The 9,643-nt window shown below is 39.0% G+C and overlaps 1 protein-coding gene across 1 annotated transcript; it reads left to right on the top strand.

Moving 5' to 3' along the window:
• Positions 1-433: 433 nt before the first annotated feature.
• Positions 434-9,368, top strand: LOC135428011 (tyrosine-protein kinase-like otk). The gene is made up of 3 exons (XM_064681798.1): positions 434-1,500; positions 8,912-9,046; positions 9,121-9,368. The coding sequence occupies exons 1-3, from the start codon at positions 1,452-1,454 to the stop codon at positions 9,366-9,368; spliced, it is 432 nt and encodes a 143-aa protein (XP_064537868.1). The 5' UTR covers positions 434-1,451.
• The last annotated feature ends 275 nt before the right edge of the window (positions 9,369-9,643 follow it).

Genomic DNA, 9,643 nt, shown 5'->3' with positions numbered 1-9,643 from the left:
TAGCCTGTTCGAAGAGAGTTTAACTAACTCTTTCGCTCTTTTTCATCAACAACTAAATTTTCCATTTCTCATTTCAAAAGCCGCCCGTTTGCGCGCCAAGCAAGGCAGCCCAGTATTTGCCAGCAGTGGCACGGCAACACTGTTCGAAAACATAAAAAAAAATACTGGTCACACACACCGAGACCGGCAGACAGGCGCAGAGCTACAAAGTAAGAGGCATTCCCAGTATGTGGCAACATTAAAAGCCGGTTCCACAAACAACTCCGACTGCCGCAAGTCTTCAGTAATAAACAGACGTCGAACGCACGCGGTTCTCCTGAATTTGTATTTTGTGTATCTGCGACCGTGCCGCTACGTATCTGTATCTGCCAGCTGCTACGGCGACCCCTCACCTATCGCGCTCGCGCTCGCTCTATAAAAATACACAAAAAAAAAAGTGGAGGAAGAAGAAGCAGCAAAGCACCCACCAATAACAAAAATAAAAGCCGGTTCGGTTCGCAGGCACGTCAAGGATGCAATGCATTGAATATTTTGTATCTTTGGGATACAAATTAAGTTGATTTGTTGCGCTCGCCTTGTGTGCGCTTCGTACGTCTACCACGGTATTACGGTTCGGCTTAAAGCTGCCTGCCCGCCGCCTGTCCGTCGCCTGCCCGCTGCTTGGCCTGGGTAATTGAACTGCAACCCATTCCACACTGGCAATCTGCGGCCCCGTCTTCGGCATTGCATTTTGTGTATCTAGATACCTTTGTCGGTGCCGGTGTCGCTGCCATTACAATTTGATGACAGCACAGCAGAGCACAGCGCAGCACCAGCAGCGGGCAACGAGTATCTTGGCTGCTTGTCGCTTGTCAATCTAGGCGCTGATAAAAAACGCAACCACGAAACATAAACCAAGCCAGCAACAGCAACAACAACAACAGCAACAAAATAAAAAGAAATTAAAAAAAAAAACAAGTGCCGTGAAACGTCTGCGTATCTTTGCTGCTTTTGGTCGCCGTGTTCAGTGATAAATGCATTTCATGCGTTCCAACTATGTAAATACCAATTTAATTTGAGTGTCTATAGTAAATACCAAGCCCCGCCGCACGCCCGCGCCCCTCCCCAGATACAAAGCAAAGCGTTAAAAAAGGCAGTCACCAGTTGGATTCGTCGTCGTCGTCGTCGTCCGACTGTGGGCTGGCCAACCAAATATTGAATATTTACACATGCGTTGAGTGGAGTGCATTTTCGAGTGGCTGCACTTACGAGCATACCCCACTGTGCTCAAGGGATATACCAAATACACACATACATACATACGTACGTGCATAGAGAGAGTAATATATCCAGAATCAACGTGAGTGTTTCCGTGTTTGTGTGTGTGTGTCGTGTTATCATATAGTTTGCTAATTGGCTCGCTCCGAAAGACTTCGAGACACTCGACAAAGAATTGACTGAGGATACCCGACATGGATATGAATATGTTGTTAACGCTCAATCTGGCGTTTGCTGTGCTGGGTAAGTGGAAAAAATAGATATAAATAAATATAAATAAGTAAAGATTTTAAACTAAATGGCACAAGAGAGTGTAGGACATGTGTAAGCAGTTGTGGTTGGAGTTGAAGTCCTTCAGACTCCGGCAGTAAACGGCTCGTATTAATACTGAGCACATATTCATGGTCAATTAAAAAAGTAATTGAACTCATGTGTAACAATAAGTTGAGGGCATCGAGTAGCATTCTCCATTTAAGTAATTAGAAATATGTCGACAATCAAATCAAACTTGAGAATCAATATAGAACTCTTATTGGCTTTTCTCTCTTAGTGCAAAAAAGTCGTCAAATAGTATTTAAGTAAATGCTTTAACAAGTGAAGTTATTAAAAAAAAAAATGAAAAAATAAAGTTTGTTGTGATTAAGTGAGACTCTAATCTAATACTAACTATTTATAGTATAGCTTACAGCTTGTATATATAGTATAGCTAAACGTTAGTTATTAAAGTTACATTTTAACTTTGCCTGAGATTCGAGCCCGGAACTGCGAATGGAATTTAAATGAAAACTTTGTTCATCAACTATGAAGCTTTATTTAAAAGCCATTCACTAGGCAACAACATTAAACTCAGACCATTTGAATTTAGCCTACCAAAGAAAAATATATATATATATTAATACTTGTAATACAAAGCCGGCTACCGTAATAAGTCGTCTCTATTTTCTATTTGCCTGCTTAAGCCAAGTAGTAGGTGCTCATTGTGCGAATTCTGTGCACTTCAAAAGGTTTGGCTTCTCAAAGAAACCAACCACATTGAGCTCATATTACGAAACCAAGCCGAGAAGTGAGCCGCCGGCCGAGAGACCACAGCAAGCGGTGCAATTGAATTTTGAAAGCAAACGGCGCGCAAAATGAGTCAATTAACAGGCAGCCGGGCGGACCGGGACCACAGAGGACCACAGAGCTAGTCGAGAGGAGGCCCCTGAAAAATGATGAGCGCAACTGCAAGGATATGCCGGCCAAGTTCAAAATAAAGTCGTTAGGCAAATAACAATGAGCAAGAAAGGCAAACAATGCCAAGAACACACACACACACACACACTTAGACAGACTACCAGGACATGCCGAGAAAGGATCTCCATTGACACTTGAAGTGAGACAAGCGACGCCGAAAATTCAGCTAATCAAATGCAGTTGACGCTCGGAGATTACAAGGAGCCATCGCAGCTGGCAGCGCAGCACAATTATGCAAAACTACACGCACACACACACAGATACACACGTATATGCCATATAAATGCCTGTGTGTGCGTGTGTTTTTGTGTTTGACAGGACACGCTGAAAACTGCCGACTGTTAAGTAGCACAAAGGCAAACAGCCGCAGACAAAAGGCAACCGGAGCCAGGCAACAGAGTCCCAGTCCGTTGTCGTTGCCTGTGGCATGGTGCACATTTGAAATCTGTGCAACGCTCAGCGTCCATTATTTGTATGGCAAATAATAAGGCAGTCTCTCTCCTTCTCTGTGCAAGTCTTTGTGTGGCACTCATAATTTGTTATTCAAGCGTGCAAAATGCGGCATGCAACATGCCATGCCACAGCCAACCCACACAGACACAGAACGAAATGTGGCCTGGCAGCTGACATGAGGCAGCAACTATATGAATATGCAACCCATAATACAACTTGCCCCCTTTTCAGACCAATGGCAAACTTTAAGTTCATGTCGAGCACTCATAATTGCATGAATTAGACGTGTATTGCAAATCTCTAGGGTCCCTCACACCGTGCATTGTTTCGTTGTGTTCAGATTAGATGGTCTGAAGCCTCGTTGAAACTACTTCAAATTATTAAACGAGTTTCTGGAGGTCTGCAGCTGGTGAGGGGGGTGGGGGGATGACTGTAAAAAGATGCCTCATAAATATATTTTTGAGCTCAGCTCTGGCCTTTGGTAAATATGAGCAGATGTTCCAAGGGAAAAGTTCGTTTGCATATATTTTTTTTAATTTATGAAATGAGTCGCGCATGCGTGGGATCGGATTTGATTTTCATATTCATTACCCAGTTCTAATTTAAGATTGGTTGAGGTAAACAAATTGTTATTAACTATAACATGCATTGTGTCCGGTTTAGTGCACACTTCATAGTTCCTTAAAGTGTAAGAAACAAGAATTTATTTAATACCAGCTTTGACTAGGTCACAGTTTTCTTCTTTCACCCATATTTCGGCCGTGGAAAAGTTAAATCTGGTTATACTACCTTGAACTCCACTTGTTAAATGAACATTTAATATTTGAGTAGCAAATCGGATAAAACTTGATACTTCGCCCATTTTTCACCTAAGAAAGTGGATATTTCGAAAAGTGCGAAATGATTCGGAATAATTTTAATAAAATTCATGGGTTTTTTTTCTATGTTGATACGGGAGTCGAAAGTTTTCTCGATTAATTAGAATTTAATATAAAGGTTATATTCACAATTTTAGTTTTCTAGCTATTATCTACAAGATTATCTAAATGATAGACGAGGCACATATATGGGCAGATAAATAACTCCTTGGATAAAGACACTTATAGATAATTTAGCATCAATTATAATATAAATACTTTTGGGATCGAAAATGTTTATTTCTATCTGTTACACACATCTTTTATTTGCTATAAAAACTGGGTATAAAATGACGCATCATTGCAATGACAAATTCTATAAAAATAAACTACGCACAAATGGACATCCTTTTGATTTTGTTATATTTTTTGGTTGTTTATTTTTGCCTTTTAACTTTTTTATGGTATTTCATTTCAGTTTACTTTGATTCTGTTGTTCATTTTGGCCCTGTTGTAAGCCCTACATCAAACTTTTGACGGGTAATTGTCATGCACATTCATTTCTCTCTCTCTCTCTCTCTCTCGCTCCCTCGCTTTCTCTATCTGCTTGTCTCTTTTCATTTGACTGTTTTGCTGTTTGGATGCCTTTCCCATGTTGACTTGCAGTTTTCCAAAGGTTTTCCCACTGCTGACTGTAAAAATGCCAGAAATTCTTGAGTGACAGTTGAGTTTTTTTCCTTTTTCTGTTATTGTTGTTTTCTACTTTGGCCAGCCAAAGCAAATCAAACGCCACCCATCGTGTCTGTTGGGGGAGTGGGGGCTGTCTCTGTGGTGGCACAGCCTCCAATAACAATAACAAGCAGCAGGGACTAGTTCAAGTGCTGACTGTGCTGCGTGCTGCCGCTTGAGGCACACGGATCGCTGTTTCAGACTCCTGATTATTACAGCGATATTTTCGCATTCATTGCGCTTAATCGACAAATGTTGCCCCACAATTTGTGGCAGACTCAGCAGTTGGTCGCTGACTGGCTGAATTCAGCATTGGAACTCGGACACTCGAATGTAGCGCAAACAAACGAACTAATTATCATCACACACACTCACCGAAAGATTGACCATCTGATAGACAGATAGGCAGGCAGAGACAGCTGCAACAACACAACACAGTTCATATACCCTTCTACAAAGTATTTTAATTCTGTCACCAAATGTGTAATGTGTGAATGGAGACATCTTTGACATAATGTATAGATATTCTAAATTAGTATCAACAGCCGCTTGCGTGTTTCTATCCAAATTAGTTTCTCAGTTTTAAGGCTAATGTCCCGAAACTGCATAGATCCATTCGTTCATAGACTGGATCGAACATCACATCATAAAGCAGCGATCGGTTTATGAAATACTTATTTGTTTTTAAACAAATATTGACCAAACTTGGCATTTATTTCTATCCCATATTCATCTATATAGCTAGAAAGAACCGATCGAAAAAGAATACAACAAATTTGTTTTTATATAGAAAAAGGATCTGTTTTCTAAGATATTTTCACCAAGCTCAGCAATTAGAAGCCTCACAATTTGTGTCTTCAAAAGCACTTCTAAAGGGTATTCAATCTTCGGCCTGCCCATCATATATTTTTATTTAACTCCATGCTGGTCCTCTGGTCCACGCACAACTTTGCGCTTGACTTTTTGCCCACGTCAGCGCAATCAAACCGAATCGAGCTCAGCCGTACCGGGGGCGCATATTTCTTTAATCGACGCCCAGTAACTGACGGCTCCTTCGATGAGTCTGGGGGAGGGGAGGTGGGGAAGGGCTTTAACTGGTTGCAGCAACAAATTAAATCGATTCTGCTCGGCTGACGGGGTCTGGCTGGGAGTCTCCCTAGCGCCTGGCTGACAGCCTTTGTGGTTCGACTTTGTGGCTCCATCTTTGTGGTGTATCATAACACGTCGCTGGCTATGTGACTGGCATCTGATTTGCCAAAAGCCCAACCAGCAACAACAACAACAACAACAACAAGATCAAGAGCAGCTGGAAATACAACAACGAGTACAAACGAAATGAGTTTAATGATGTTGCTCGCAGCTTTGGAGCGCTTATTGATTCCGTGTCCTGCCCCGCCTCATTGTGGAGCTGCTGCTGCCTTGTCGAGGTGTTTTCTCAAATTGCTTCAATTAGTGCCCAAATATAATGGTCTCCGTTTTGTAGTTGCTGCTCCCCTTGTTCCCTCCACAAGAAGAGCCACACGGCTCGAACCACAATCAAAAATAATCGCTGCTGAATTGCTTTGCCAAGTTTTCTTTTACTTAGCTCGCTCGTTGTTTTGCAGGTAAAACAGGTGTGTCTGTGTGTGTGTATGTGTGTTTGTATGCAGATTCTTGAAGCTGGCGCCTAATAACTATCGCTAGAAATTTAAACTTTATGTACAAAAGCGTGAGTTTAATCCACAAAAATATAATAAAAGAAATATATATACTGAATGGAATATATATAATAGAATCTAAAATGTGTACATCTTGATATATATCAACATTTATTGTACATTTCGCAGGGATTCAGTCTCTGGTGCAAATTGCAGTCAAATTCCAAATATTCGTCGTATCTTGGGCGAAGATCTTAATAGTATTATAATTTTTAATCCAATTTTTTTTTTATTATTGTTATTATAACTGTTTAAAATCGTATTTCAAATTGCGCCCATTTACAAAACTTAACTAGTATTAGGTTATCTAAAGATATGCTGAAAGATACATCAAGAAATTCCAACCTAACATCCGGTTCTCAGCTTATTATACAGTTCATTTTCAACTGTAACTGTAAAACTGTAAATGTAAATTCCAACTCTCAGTATACCTTATCTATAGAAAAATTGCCCAGCTTTTGTAGATATGCACAGTATTATTGTAACATATGCACATCCATTTTCATTTGCAATAATACCCTGGCTTTGATCATATTGTTTTCCATTATTTTTGCACTAAACCAAAAATAAATAATACTTGCCATAAATTCCATTTGCGGCCTGCTGATTGCATTAAACAATTCGCTTGCATTTTTTGCTTAACAGTATTTTTTATGGCCCCGACTTTTTAATTATGCTGGCTCTGTGCATCAGCACAGAGAGCTCTGCTGTGTTGTGCTCCTCCATTATATACCCTTATGCAGGGTATTCGAGTTTTATTACGAAATATGTAGGATACGCATTTTATGAAAACTTGTGCCTCAACTATGGAGTTATGCAAATCCGATTTGTAATCTTTATTAAAATATCTCTGATATCAATTAAAAGGACCCTTTTTGGTTTTTGAAGATAAGATACTTAGTTTATCAATACGCTTCAATATACAAGTACTTATATATTGTAAATATTAAATAAATTATTTTGTTTTACTTTTATGAAGAAGTTTTACATTTTAAGTCTTACATAAAACATATTGCATCATATGATTCCAATTAAAAGAAGACTTCGCTGTTTTAAAAAAAATATATATATGTATATCTAGTCAGTCGACGAGCTTCAATATACAACTACTTATGTCTTATAGATATAAGTTAAATTGATTTTTGTACTTTAATGAAAAAGTTTTAAACTCAAATACAGTTTCGAACTTATCTAATGCTATCTTATTACTATACCTTATTAAATTATTTATTTAATTTTAACAAGACGCGGGCTTTTTGCTAATAAAAGAAGTATCAATATGCTCGTCCTTAGCCCGCCATTATGCTCTCTGTGTAGGGTATTTGGAGTTCGTTATGCGGTCATAGCTGCCCTTACATGTTTCATACGTGTTTTTTCAGGCACATATTGTGTGTAATTTTTTGTGTTTTGCCGACACGCAACTGCGCCTGTGTTTATGCTTTGTAATTTGATGTTGTTGTTGCCATTTGGCGCTTAACAAAATTGCATTTAGCTTAAACACTGTAATTTAAGCAGCTTTAGCGCATTTAATTTGCTTAAACCACTGTAATTAAACGCAATTATGGTAAATGCAATTTTTGTTAATTATATTAAACTGATGTCGAGTCAACGTGCCCAACCCTTGCAGCTGTCCGAAAAAAAAGTTCAAAGTATATGGCCCTCAGGAGTTTCGGATGATGCCAGTTTTTGGGTTCTATATTGGGAGTTTTGGGTGTGTTGGGTTTTGGTATTATACAGAGTTTTTATGTAACTGTCAGTACAAAAAGCCGAGTCGTAATATATTAGTAGAAAGTACCAATAATGTTCTATCAGTATTCTAAATGTTATCATTATTATCTACAATACGCCAGCCAGTTCTTTGGAATACTATAAGGATATCTTAGGCATGCACAAGATATAATACCCATGTCGGCATTTCCTTTTGCAGATATGTATAATGAATAGTGAAGCTCGAAAATGCTAAGTTTGATGAAAACATCTTTGAAAGCAGAATATTTTGCCATATAAGTTCCTACTATTCAACCGATCTTTCTTATAGCAGCTATACTATATTGTGCATTCATTCAGGGGACATAATAAAACTTATAAATGTAAATGTAATTGTAAGATATCGTTTTTACCCAAAAAACTTTTCCATATAAGTACTTAATTTTCGACCGATCGTGCCAATGGCAGCTATATTATTTAGTTTTCCAATGTTGATAATCTACAAGATAAAGTGGTTCGTTTCGGCCAGCTAAGACATATGCACTACCTGCATCAGAAAGACGGACCCATGCAAGGTTTCAAGGCGAACAAGATTATACTGGGGTCGAGAAAATTAAATATATATGGAACAGAAATAATTAAACTATACTAGGGTCGAACAAATTTTGATTAAACGGAAAAAGGAAAAGATTTGATTATACTAGGGTCCAAAACAAAAGAAAAAATATATTTTGATTTAACGGAAAAAAAAGAAAAAATTGTATTTATAATTTGTATTATACGATTTGTCTCCTTCTATACGTTACAATATTCCCGACAAAATCATAATACCTTCTAAAGGGGAATAGAATATAAAAAGTTATATGCCTTAATGCAAAAGAAAGGGAACCAAGCCGACAATCTATCTGTTGGGTTTAGTATAAAGATGATATTCCTTGCCAGCTCTTCAAATATTAATACCTTTACTAACTTTTTCAGCACCCAGCTTGGCCAGCTCGTCGCGATTCATTCAACCGCCGCAGAGTCAGTCCATCATTGAGAACGATGCCGTTGACTTTGGCTGCGAGGCCACAGGACCCTCCAGCGATTTGCACTACGAGTGGTTGCATAATGGTGAGTACTGGGGACCCGGTGGCATCAAATCAACATTATACTAAGGCTGCACTCTACGCTGAATGCCATTGCAGGTCAGCAAATTGTGTATGACAGGCGCGTCGCGCGAATCGACTCCAATTTGCATATCGAGTCGGTGCAACGCGAGGATGCCGGCGATTATGTGTGTATTGCAGCCAGCGTGGCCAGCGGCGCCAGGCAGGCCTCGCCTCCGGCTAAATTGAGCGTGATATGTAAGTACCCAAACCCCTTTATGACTATGACTATTATGGCAGAGAGTATGCCAAAGACTTGTGCCAAGAAATATTTAACTACCTTTTAAAAACCAATCGCACGTCTCAGATACATATATATATATACATAAACTGTAAAAAAAAGAACATAACCTTCTTTTCAGAATTGAAAACATTTGTGTTATTGTATTTGCTTAAAAAACGATCTTTGCTGAGAGAATTTATATGCAAAGCTCTCTTTATTCCAATTCATCTGTGTGATGAGTTTTATGGGTTTGAAACTAGGCTGTAAAACGTTCTTAAGCCAAAACCTGGTTTGAGAACCGGGTGACTGGGTTTTTTGGTTCAAACCGTGGACCGAAAA

This window comes from Drosophila montana, unplaced genomic scaffold, assembly GCF_035044405.1.
Source record: "Drosophila montana isolate Dmon_TW-CO22-7 unplaced genomic scaffold, ASM3504440v1 contig_2438_1, whole genome shotgun sequence".
In the NCBI taxonomy this organism is placed as follows: domain Eukaryota; kingdom Metazoa; phylum Arthropoda; class Insecta; order Diptera; family Drosophilidae; genus Drosophila; species Drosophila montana.
This window is presented reverse-complemented; position numbering and strand designations above follow the sequence as displayed.

What these genes read in the sequence shown, in the direction of transcription:
- LOC135428011 (XM_064681798.1), top strand. Translation starts at nt 1,452, where the DNA reads ATGGATATGAATATGTTGTTAACGCTCAATCTGGCGTTTGCTGTGCTG. An exon ending in TCTGGCGTTTGCTGTGCTGG is followed by an intron (nt 1,501 to 8,911) that starts GTAAGTGGAAAA and finishes TAACTTTTTCAG; the next exon opens with CACCCAGCTTGGCCAGCTCG. An exon ending in CTACGAGTGGTTGCATAATG is followed by an intron (nt 9,047 to 9,120) that starts GTGAGTACTGGG and finishes ATGCCATTGCAG; the next exon opens with GTCAGCAAATTGTGTATGAC.